This window comes from Anarhichas minor, unplaced genomic scaffold (assembly GCF_050575085.1).
Source record: "Anarhichas minor isolate MPS153535 unplaced genomic scaffold, ASM5057508v1 ptg000050l, whole genome shotgun sequence".
In the NCBI taxonomy this organism is placed as follows: Eukaryota; Metazoa; Chordata; class Actinopteri; order Perciformes; family Anarhichadidae; genus Anarhichas; species Anarhichas minor.
This window is the reverse complement of record NW_027466496.1, coordinates 2009360-2021891: the sequence shown is the minus strand read 5'-3', so window position 1 is coordinate 2021891 and position 12532 is coordinate 2009360. Positions and strand designations below refer to the sequence as shown.

At 46.6% G+C, this 12532-nt stretch overlaps 1 protein-coding gene across 1 annotated transcript in view; it reads right to left on the bottom strand.

Annotated features, from left to right (window-relative positions):
* Positions 1-12532, bottom strand: part of adarb2 (adenosine deaminase RNA specific B2 (inactive)) — a 153847-nt gene that overhangs the window by 53654 nt on the left and 87661 nt on the right. The window contains exons 2-3 of the mRNA XM_076112641.1: positions 3356-3442; positions 1505-2457 (exon numbers count right to left, since the gene is read on the bottom strand). Coding sequence (XP_075968756.1) covers positions 1505-2457; positions 3356-3442 — 1040 coding nt within the window. The remainder of the gene's footprint in view (positions 1-1504; positions 2458-3355; positions 3443-12532) is intronic.

The following is a 12532-nucleotide window of genomic DNA, read 5'->3' as shown; positions in this document are numbered from 1 at the left end:
AATCAGTGCTTGGCAGGAGAGGTTGGCTCACGTGTGAACATAGCGTGTGTGTGTGTGTGTGTGCATGCGTGAGCTGGAGGGGTTTCGCACTGACATTACGCAACAGTTCAGACATGTAACCCATCATATCCACGAACACATGTTTATTCGCACACGTATGCACGCACGCATACATGTTCTTTGTGCGCTTTTGTCCTTTACCAGTGAAAATAAAGCAGACAGCACGGCTGACTTTCAAGAAATTTCCACAAGCGAGTGCTTTCTGGAACTAAACGGGTGCGGCAAATCCTCTTAAAATCCTTTTAGACACCGTGGCAGCAGGGAGAAAAAGGGAGAGAAAAAATATAAAAAAAGTTTCTCCCAGGCAAATGTGCAGGTTTGTTGGGTTGATGTCGTGCTCTGGGGAAGGACACCCTCGCCAGTCTATTTCTTCAAGGCTGGAAGAGCGTTGATACGACACGTTACCCTGCAGGATGCGCGGGAGCACAATATGGTGGCGCGTGTGTCGACAGAAGGCTTCAAGGAAAGACTTTGGGGAAAGGACGCTCTGGATGTGCACTGTACGGACGGGCTTAATTATTTTCCATTCAAGACTTCAAGAGTGTGGTGCACATTCTTTTGTGTCGTATTAGGACAGTGGAGGCTTTACAATTTAGATTTCAGCTGCCATCATGCCAGTGACCTGGTCAGGTTGGATATTTTCTCTATGCAGACAATAGTAAACAACCAAACTCAGTGTGACTATCTAGTCAGGGCAGTTTCGATGAAATTCTTCTTTTTGGAATGAAGTTTTAAATGATTGTCAACAAGCGCCAGCCAATCCAGCCACGATGTCTTTAGGCTCTCCAATTTCCTCAAGTTTCTCAAAAACTAGTTTCCTGGCTCTGATTGCTATTTACATATTTGGGTAAATGAGCATGGGATTGGGCTCGGTGGTTTGTTTGTCGATTTGCTCTTTGCTTTTCTATCTCCTTTGGGCAACAGATTGAATTAATGTTTGTAGACACTGTGATGCCACACATGAGGAAACAGGAGATCTTGCAAAATTGCAAAACTCGCCCAATTACAGCTCTACAAACACATACGAGGAGGAAAGAAAAAAACTAATTTGGGTGGCGATGCAGCTTGCTCGTGTCAGAGGCACAAGGACAATAATTACCTACATTTGCAAGCTTTTTTAAATTTAAATAGACCAAAAAACATATTGTTTACTCAAGAAACAGGCTTTGCAGAACACAACCACACATATTTGTGATCTGTATTTTCACTATATTTTGACACAACGTAAATGACAGCTTGCTTTATCAGTGCTGGGGATGTGTCTGGGGAACTGGGGATGTGGCTGGGGAACTCTCTATCGCCTTTCCTCCTTAATTACTTGTTGGAGAGTGTTTGGCTTTTCGCTGCGCGCCTGCTGTTTTGGTCATTACAGGCCTCTGTAGGAAGTGGAGGGAGCTGCCAAAGCTTAGCAGAAGACGGGCGCTGGGGATGTGTCTGTACTCACCTGGGGTAAATGAGGGCAGCTCTTCCTGCTGGCTTTGAGGCCTGTCCTCCCCTCGGGGGCCGTCCTGATGTTGAAGAGGGCCTGAAGAGCGCACTGGGCCGCCTGGGTCTTGGCCAGCTTCTTGCTGCGAGCGCAGCCCTCAAATATCCGCCCGTCGACACGCACCGCCATCACGAAGCTGCGCAGCCTCCGGCCCTCAGCTCGCTCCGAAAGGCAGGCGTAGCGCAGGCCCGGCCGGAGCTCATTGAGCAACGCCACGGGACTCTTGGGGGCCTCCGGATCTGGGACAATCCCACCTAGCCTTTGTTGGGCCTGCACCATCAGGTCCAAGGTATGGCGGAGCAACCGTCCATGTCTCAGCAGCTCGCTCGACAGCAGCTCGCTCTCCGCTGCTGAGTCGCAGAGCGAGAGGCCATCGGAGCACGGCGAAGATTCAAACTCCTTGAAGAGCGTGTCAGGGAAGTCCGCCTGATCTGAGGTGAAGTCGGCCGAAGGGTTTGAGATGTTTCCCATGGCCAGGTGGGCCTGAGGAGCGTTGGCGAACTGGACGAAGGACTTGAGGGCCAGCTCGGCGGCCTTCATCTTAGCTTTCTTCTTTGTGGGGCCCGTGCCTTCGAAAGTCAGCCCGTTCACCTCCACGGCGATGGAGAAGACGGGCGCATGGACCGGGCCCGTCTGAGACACCACGCGGTACTGCAGGCCCGGCCGTAGCTCGTTGAGTTGCACCAAGGCGTTCTTTGGAGCTTCGGACCAGGACAGTTTCTTATAGATCAGGCGGAGTTCACACAAGTGCCCGTTGTTGTCCTCCTCCAGTGGCCGCTTCCTCTTCAGGCCGGGGCCGCCACTTCTTGCAGAGTCGGAGCAGAAGAGCGACTGGCACTCCGCAGATCCAATGGAGCGATCCTCTAAGTTACCAATGTTTCGGTTTTCCTTTACCTCTGCACTGCTGGTGCCTGAAATAAAAAAAAACAACAACGTGAAATGTCAAAGTGAAAAAAAGCAACTATTACTGCGTGACACTTGCATGTATCCTGGCTGAACAAAATGAATCAAGGGAAAATCTACCAGGCAAAATTGAGCCACTTTATACACAATGAAATGGTAATGAACAAATCTGCAATCATCTCCCTGAGCCGAGCTCACTTCATACCACGAGGCTCTATCATATTTAAGTGTTTTAAAATCCAAACACAAATCCCCTAAAAATGGCGATGTTATCTGCCAAATCATTCTCGTAATCTGCCTCCAAATTGGTTCTGAATCTGTGTCGTAAGTGGGAACCATTGGCCCCCGTGGCCAATGCAGAGCATCAATCCTATTTGTAACGGGGGTGGGGATCACGTCGAGTGGCAGACATTCCATGAAAGGATAAAATGTCTGTAGCCCGCTTTTATTTCACACTTCTGTCCTCTGTGAGAGCAAAGCCTGAACAGCTGTGATACGCTCTTCAAACCTAGTTACGGGGAAGTGGTGGCGTATTGCATTTCTGATGGGAAATTAACAAAAATGGGGTGTTCAGATATTGCCACAAGAATGTTAATGGAGGGATGGGAGGCTGGGATCAAGTGCTGACATTCAGGGCTGGGCTGAGGCAGATTTGTAGATGATAGCGCATGCAGGCGCGCAAGCACCTATCTCATGACTTATTTATCACACTCAAATCTAATATTCAACAGCTAAAGATAATACAGATTTTAACACACACGCTGACATCCGTGCGTAATCAAAGACGCCGTTTCCCAAATAATTAATTACGTGGGTGACAGACAGATCATTTCCATATTAGGCCCGCCAGCGAGGGAATTAGCGCAGCGCGCCGACAGAGAGAAAGAAAAAGCGGCGGCAGCTTACTTAAACTGTCCTCGTCCTCTGTGCTGCTGGTCCCAGGGCTTATGTACTTGAAGGGGGCGATCAATGCTGACAGCATACTGACTTTCTCTGGAGGAGAGAGACAAGAGACAAGCAGAGTCAACAAGAGGGCAGTGGCGGAGATGTTTTGATAGTTTTATCGATCAAAGGCGCGAACCAGTGTCGGCCCGTGCACGGGCGACAACTGGCCTCGTGAGCGCACTCGCTCTGTTGCCCGTGCACGGGCCGACACTGGTTCACGCCGAGACCCATGCACGCCCACAAGAGGAAGAAAACGCAGACCCGCGCACGCGCATGCACACACATGGAAGATTTAAAAGAACTCATGAACAGAAATCAAACAAAAGACATGAAGTGAAGTACAATACACACTGGGCTCTTGCAAGAACATTCTTATCCTAATCCTAAAAGTTCTCTCTCGGTGACGTTTGTGCTCCTTCAGATGTCGGATTCACCAAACTCTCTTAACTGGACAAAGTTGTTGTAAATCAAGCTTTTGACATTTGATCATGAGCATGACTGACGCCCCTAAAATTGTTACGTTCAGTTACGTTTCATGAGGTATTAGAGGACCTGAAACAATTAGGTCAAATTAATAGAACAGCTGTTCAATGCTTTTGTCCGAGCAGTGCTATATCTTCTTAAAGCAGTCATGTGGCAGATATTAGAAGAGAGAATATAGTGTATTATGATTTCAGGTCAAATTAGTGTTTTTTCCTTTCTCTTTCTCGCTGTTCATGAAAACTAATACGCGGCTCTCTGATGGACCGCACTGAAACGCCATCTCCTCTTTGTTTTGACTTGATTTTAATGTGGCGCGGAAGATCCATGTCACAGTGACAAGCGATTCACTGTCAGTGGATACAAAAACCTGAGATGACGCACCGAACGCATACATGAAGAGAAAATACATTTACCAATGTGTATTGTATTTCTCTTTCATTTTTTTGTGTAACTGGATTTTATTTGGGCATTTGAAATCACACACACACACACACACACACACACACACACACACACACAGACACACACAGACAGTATATCTTCAGTACTAAACTTCCTTTCTTTATCAGGCCTAACTTGTCGACAGTGGCTTTCTCCCGTTCCTCCCCGGGGCCTGCTGCTGTCCAGGTGTGCGTGTTGTTTACAGTATGAAGCCCTATTAGGGCCATCGCTTGGTCTGGTGCACTCCATGCAGCGCTGAGCAGAATTGACAGACCAGTCTGGCTCCTTAATTACACCCCCCCCCCCCCCCCCCCCCCCCCCAACACCAGCTAATGATCAATAAAAGAGAGAGGAACGGGAGAGGCAACGAGAGAGAAAGAGAGCGAGAGAGAGGAGCTGGAGGTGGACAGAAGTAGGGGGAGGTGATGGAGGAGGGAATAAAAAGCGAGCGGAAGAGAATGATCTGGGGTGAGTTTGTGTAGGTGTGCGGGAGGGTAGAGGTCGAGCCCGAGGTCAAGACGCCTTCCAAGCTCCCCGCCTCTCTCCACCACAGTCCTTAATGCTATATGCTAAATGCTGCATAAACCGAGGGGCACATTACAGTGCAATAAACATGTTTTGATAAGAGCGCGAGGTTGTGAATGAGCTGGACCCCCTTTGCTCTCTCTCTCTCTCTCTCTCTCTCTCTCTCTCTCTCTCTCTCTCTCTCTCTCTCTCTCTCTATCCTCGCAGCTCAACAGCACTAGAGGGGCTCAATGAGTCACTCTGACACACATGGATACACTCTAAACACCGAGGCTGGAGCTGGTCCTCGCGGGCCAACATCACAATACAATCATTTGCATTCTGACCTAATTACGGACTAAAGCCCAACACAAGCAGCAATTTGGCGCTAAACGACTCCCTCGGCCAACAAGGTCATTACCCGGACCATTTTCAAATCAGTCTGTATTGTTTTTAAAGCCCCTGGCCCTTTTTACAGTACGAAACACGGCTGTCTGGTGTGTTTACAAGGGCGGCAAAATTAGAGGTTGTTGGTTCTGTACAGCGCATCTTAACCGGTTCTTGCATTTGTCACGCAAAATGTATACAGTTCCTGTGTAGCGTGAAAGACAAATGTTCACATCAAGCATGAAATTGCAGGCAATTAACAAACGGGAGGTTCACACTGCAGGCTGAAATGTCTGCAATGTATATTTTGGGGGGTCGGAAACCAGCCACTCAACAGCTTCTGCCAAGTCAAAGGGCCCACTGGGCAATAAGGCATGAGTTGGTGTGACCGGATGCACGCAAGTGTGTACAATATTATGAGCATGAGAAAATTCATTCTCCTTAGAGAACAAACTGAGGCCGTCAACGTGCAAATCTACAGGTGTGTAGAGCACACAAGCAGACGCGAGCTCCTTTATCTTTCACACTAAATTCAATAAGTGGCAGGTTTTTTAACATCTGGTCACCAAATATGACCAGAAAAGGTTTATAATTTTTTCGCTGTGATGATAAGTATTCTGTCAATTGGCTCAAAGTATGTTGAACTGGCCCCGATGCTACCTCTTGCCTTTTTGAACCTACCAGAGAAAATTGCTACTGTACTTAAGAGTCTCTTTCTATTGAGTGCTGATGTGAATAAAGAATAAATGTACTGTCAGGTCAAAAGGTTTCCAAGAGGTAGACAGGGCTAAGGCCCTATTTACACCCGGCATTAACATGGGATCTGTATCTGTATAAGGATAAACAAAAAACGAATGCAAGGTGCAAACGCATGCAGGACGCAATGTGATCGCAGAGTTAGATCGACCAAAACCTAGATGTGATCTGGCCAGCATTGAAATCGGGTCTTGACCAGGCGTGAATGCTATTTGCTCAGTGTCTATTCTTTGCCGTCTCTAAATTTTCTGCAGCCTACAAACTATTACTAGACTAGAAGCAGGAGGATTTTTTCAGTTTCGTTGCTTCTCCGTCATCTCCAAACTCCGGGAGTGGCCTTGGTGTCTCGAAAAAAAGAAACAGTGTAGCAGCAGGCTACAGGTAAGCCATGCTGTGTCCAGTGTTATTTTTTTCCCCTTTGGAAACACGCAAACAAGCGGGGGTGGAGAAAAGAAATGATACGGGTAGACTCACCGATCCTGCTTTTGACTTGAAAGCTTATTTATACCGATTTTTTTAAAATGTAGAATCGAAACCGTGACACCCCAAAGTGTTGACCTGATGGTGGCGGCCAGGTGAAAGGTTAAGGGATAACCAAGGTTATTACAGTTTACATCCGTCTGGGAAACATCCGTCTGCGCATAATTTCATGGCAATTAATTCAATAGTTATTACCCCCCCCCTCCCTTAAAAGGCCAATGATCTAAAGAGGAAACTAATTCTATGCACTTGCTCCAGTGTTAGACACATCGCTGGTCTGCATAAAAGCCTCAATAGACCCTTCATTCTGTATTCAGAGCGTTTCTTATAAGTTCACAGTCAGAACAGAGCGTTTCTGTATAGAGCTCTTCAGGTCTGCATAATTTCAAAGCGACAAAAAAAACAAAAACAATCCTTTTCACTTTCAATGAGACCGCAGTTCATTTCAAACGTCTCAGGAAGTGGCTATTGAGTAGAAAATATCATCACGCTTTCAATAACTCGGATGCTGAATCAACTGCGCAGTGGTAAGCGGCGCAGTTTAGAGGTCATCCCCCAAATGCCACCTCTGATCGTTTTTTGATAGCTTTATGAAGCGCCGGTACAAACACACTTCACTCTGATTTATGGGTGAGCTGTATAACGTCAGAGGCAGTTTGTGTTCGGAGTTTACAGTTTGTGTAGCGCGGCTGGTTTTTTTCCAAAGAGAGACGCGGCATATTTTAAGCCTTTTATGAATGAAAACACACAAGTAGTCCGTTTGCAGAGAATAGTTATGTAATTTGATACTAATTAAAGGTTAAACACAGATTTCATTTAAACTAGTGCTGGGGGGCAAGTTAACGCGTTATTATCGCATTCATTAATTATTACAATTATTTTATCGCGCGTTAACAGTTTTTTTATTACTATTAAGCGGACATTTTTAACACAATAACCGGCCGGCAGCAAGTGGTGAACAGCTGTTTGTGTGGCGTCTCTTCCATCTCTTCCTGTTTCCTTCACCTACATTCCCCTGGGTCCTAAGTCCCTCCATGTACAGCTTCTTATCACCCTCTACGATTACAATTTTTAATCGCGATTAATGATTTTTTTTGTGATTAATCATGCGATTAATCGCGATTCAAAATTTGAATCGTTACCCAGCACTAATTTAAACCTAAGCAAATATTCATCATATTGGTTTTACTGAATGCTGACTTAAGAGGACATTCACATTTTTGGTGTGTCGAACTGACCTACCGTGCACTGCATAGTCTCTGTAGGTTATTAGCAATTAATTAGAAGTAATTAAGTGTAAATGTACCCATTTCCTATATTTAGTACCAGGATAGTATGAAAATAACGATGTCCTTTGATAAAAAGATATCCATCGATTTTATCTTTAATTCTTCTTCGTCTTTTTTAGGTGACTTTGTTGTTTTAAAAGTGGAAAAATGGAATAACCCCAACCCAGTGACCTCACATGACATCAGAGCTTTATTTGGGGCAAGTAAGTTGAATTTACAATGGCCTCTGTCAAAGCTGGGAGGAAAGAAACACAGCCTGGTGCCAAAGTTCATCAAACCCACCGATCACCGCCGCCGGTGTGGACACCGTTACCTTTCGCGCCCTTCACGGTATCTGTCATCCATCCCTTCTTATTCTCCAGCCAGCCGAACGGACGAGACAATGCATGCCAATAGTCTCCATCCTCCACTGCACCAGGACACGGCGAGAGGAGAGGAGAGGACGCTCGGACTCATTTGTTTCCAGAGCACAAAAGGCGGGGGAAGGCAGAGGAGAGCCAGGTTAGATAGGGAGAGCCTTGGCAGATGGCCATGCACTCCTGATAGTGACAACGCTGGTGACGGTGTCCATTCAAAATGAGCTGGAGAAGAGAATCTCTCTCTCCTTGCACTTCCTGTATCAGTTCTGAGGAGAAGGGTAATGAGCCCAATCACATTTCCCCATGGCTCAGCATAACCAATGGGTCAGATGAGCGACAGGAGACACGACTAAAACAGGCGCGAGGAGAAATCATCGACTCTCGCTCTCTCACTTCTGAACTCGTGCATCCGAGGCCTACATTAAAAAAAAGCAACTATGTATCTAAATATGCTATTTAGCCATCACTTCATTTTAAGGAAAAACCTGCAGACTGATTCACCTCTGGCAGGACAACTGTGCTCCCTGGTTGTTATATGGACAGCACATATATGTGCAAATACAAACTCCAGAGCATCAAAAGACACCACAGAGCTGTTAACACCTGCAGAAACTCACGCAGAGAGAGAAGAGGATCTGAAGTTGAGTCTCCTTTATTCCTCTTTCCTCGAGTCTTCAGCGGGAGGGACTGAGATGTGAGGGGAGGACGCAAGGTGCCGGTAAAGGGGATTGAGATGCACCTGGATTCTGTGGTGCAGGGCGGGGACTGAGCACTGTAAACGTTATGGGATGAAACGCATGGGACTTATCTACCTAATGAAATAAAGGAATGTTAACGCCCTCTAATGTGCTTGTTTTTTCTCTCCAGGCGCCGGTATCTCCTGCCTGTCAACGCGTACGTGTGAGCGTTCCTGTGCGTGACGGACGTGTTGCCATTTAATTTGCAGTTTGGTTTGTTGCTGTTAAGCACATGAAAGTCCCAATGAACTAGGAAACTAGAAAAGCACTTAATGTGAATGAACTTACACTTGATCAGTGAGTGGAGGGGGGGGGGGGGGGCTGGATGGAAAGAGGTATAGGGGGATGCATTAGCACAGACTGATGGATATTTAGCACCTGATTAGCAGCAGTGAGGACGGAGTAGCCAGGCCATCTGCTTTACATGTGCTCCTGTGGACATGGGTGCCAAGGACAGACAGTTTTGTGAATGCTGTCTCTTTGCGCCGATGTCTATGTTGTGAGTAACACAAGCTTTGTCACATAAATGTACGTGGAGACAAGCGGTATTCGTGTTGATGCCTTTTACGGCTCGTTGTCAAGCAGACACAGTTATAAGCCCGTTCTTTAGAGAATGCTATAATTAAGAAATGTAGACAGACAATGGAGGCTGGGGTTGTTTTGCGCCAGTTAAAGAAGCCCAAAACGGTTTTTTCATGTTTTCGTAAATTGGTAATCAAGCAGCATTATCTCTAAATGACCTGAGAACATAAGAGGGAAATACTCTCACAAACCGAAGGCTACTGTACTGTTGAAATCATACATTACAGTTTAACATATTGTACAGTATATGTGTAGTAGTTTCATTTGATTGTCAATATACTATACTGCTTTTTTCCCCCCTACCTTAAGTCAAATCTTTCTTTCTACTCCACACGTTTTTTTCCACTTTTGCTGTATTATATAACTTTTTGCTACATTACATAGTGTAATATTACATGTGATATAATAAAAGACACGATTCAGAGCCTTTTTGTATTCATGGAGAGCGAAGGCTACTTTACGCCGAGGTGGCAGCAGAACACAACACCGTATCCCGCTGTGGAGTGTATAAGCAGAAGAGCTCCAGTGGACATTGAATCGCTTAATCATATTGTGGCGCAGGGGAAAATTCAATGCCGCTTTCTCTCTCTTTCTCTCCGCTATTCCATTTTCGACAGCGAGACACAGAGTACACTCCCGTGCTCCGGAGAGGCGACCTGCCATGGTTGAGTGTCATTGAGGAACCTGCTCAGAGTTCTGTGACGGCTGTGGATTGTCACAGAGGCCCTGCGTACGGCGCCACAGGTTCAGCGGGGGGGGGGGGGGGAGGGGCTCTAATGCCCGCTTGCATCCCTTCGGAGCACTCACACCTCTGAGAGCCTCACTTTCAATGCGGGCAGGAGACTTGAGAACACAGTCGGGATGAAAGCTTTTTAATGTCATCCCTCGTGCCTGAAGTGAGCAAAAAGATGCGTTTTCATGTAACATAAAATATATTAAAAATAAATACATTTTTGAAACGCATTTTCCTTTCCACCTCGTATGGAAAGCGTGCTGCCTTCGGGCCGCTTTTGCGTTCGACTGCGAAAGCTTTTAGCGCTAATATGGCGGCCTCTGAACAATGGCACCCGAAAGTGCTGTGGCGGCCTTTATGAAAAGGGTGCGGGTAGTAAGAAACACACAAGCAGCATGTCATCCTAAAAAAAGGAACTTGTTGAAATGCGAGGCCTGGAGATGGAGTCGGAATAGATATGAGATCCATATGCTGTCACCATCCTCCCCCCGAATACCTTTTGGCAATTAAAAGCAAACAGGCATGACTTTCTTCTTTCATTTTATTTTATTTTATTCAAAGTACCACACAGATCACGATCGCTACCTGATAAGTGGCGGATTTAATGCGCACTCGCTTCCCTTCTTAACAGAATATTAATGCAGGCTGCCATCCATGAGAATGACTCATTTACAAGCATGGAGAGGAAGCCGGGGACTCAAACCTGGATGGGGTTTGTCGCCTCGCTCGTTTGATAACAAGCACTCGAGTGTATTTACAAGGCAGAGCGAGCGAGATAAGTCTGCCGGTGTAATGACACTAAGCAGGTCAGGATGTCTCTGCCTCCCGGCGTGTTGTTGCTCATCTCTTTCTCGCTGTTATCCCTCCCTCCGTCACAAGGCATGTGCTTCCTCGTGCGGCCCGACGCTTATGCGCAGCCGCCTACGGCCTCGACGCAAAGCGGGAACGCCAAGCGCCACCACCGTCCTCGAAGGCCTTTTTGCCGCTCTCTCAATTTCCGTCGTGTTTGTGTGCTTAGAGCTGAGGACCCTGTCGAGGGTGCATTGTGTCGCTTTCGCCCTCCTCGGCAGTACGTGGTGCCGATGCGTGTGGTCTCCAATCTGGAAGTGTGCGGGAGTCAATAGGCAGGTGTGGGGCTGGACACAAATTGGCCCGTTCTCGTGGCCTGGACGGCGGCCGGAACAGAGAGCAACACTTGCGAAGGTGTGAGGGCGAAAAATAGCTGAGGAGAGTGATTTTTTTTCTTGGTGCAGCTTAATAAGAACTACAATTTATGTCTTTGGAGGGCTGAAAGAAATTTGTATTTCACACTTTTATTTCCCTCAGTTTTTCGTTATTTCACTTTTATAAGCCAGCTCCCCTGCACCCTATCTATTCAACCTCTCTCTCTTTCTCCATTACTTCACCTGCATCCCGTCCTTCGTTCCCCTGCTTAACAGCCTCCCTCTCCTCTCATCAAATAAACCTGCCAGCTTCTGTGTGATCTTCCCCCAGCAGTGCTCCACGCCTCGCATTATGACACATATAATCAGGCTGGCTGTTTGCACTACTTTGTTCAGCACAAATTGCTGCACCGATGGTCGCGCCGAAAGCACAGATGGGACGTGGACAGTTTTTCATCGGCTGTTCCGTACCACGGAGCCCAACACATCTGGTATGCGGCGAGAAGCATCTTTGCACTAATTTGTTTGTCACTATACATTGAAGGGACTATCTGTCATCCTGCCACGCTTTGGTTTGCGGCATGATGTTTGAAGAACATGGCTAGTCATAAGTTTCAGGCGGCCCGGCTGGCTGGCCGGCCACTTGGGACTCGCTCACGGGAGCCATCTGACTGTTGGAATGAAGGCAAGAAGGGGGAGGGGGGGAGGGGGGGGGGGATGCAGATGAGGGAAGGGAAAATAAAAAAGAGTGGGAGTAACAGTTACTGTTGCTATGAGTATCAACATTTAAGTTCTTGGCACATTTGCGGTTCACAATGGAAACGGCGGTAGATTTACCACTCACAATGTGTCGTCGTTCCTGAAACAACGCGTGCTCAACTTCAATCAGAGACGGACTCAATTTTAGGGCTGAAATTACAACTTTCAGTCGGACATTTCAGCCAATGAAAGTTGTCGCTGAAATCGGCCATAGCAAACATGAAAACGCTGCTATGGCAGATTTTTTTACTGTTTCAAACTGCTAGCGTTAGCACAAACTCTGTTAGCATCCAGGACCAGCTTTTAAACAGTGAGAAATAGGTTATTAATAGAATGTTTAGGTTTTTTTTGTAAACGTAACGTAACCTGAATACTACAAAGTCAATGATGTGCTCCGTGGCCTTGAAAAAAAAATAAAAATAGGTAGTAAGCTATTAGCTGGACATTGTTAGCTGGACATGCTAA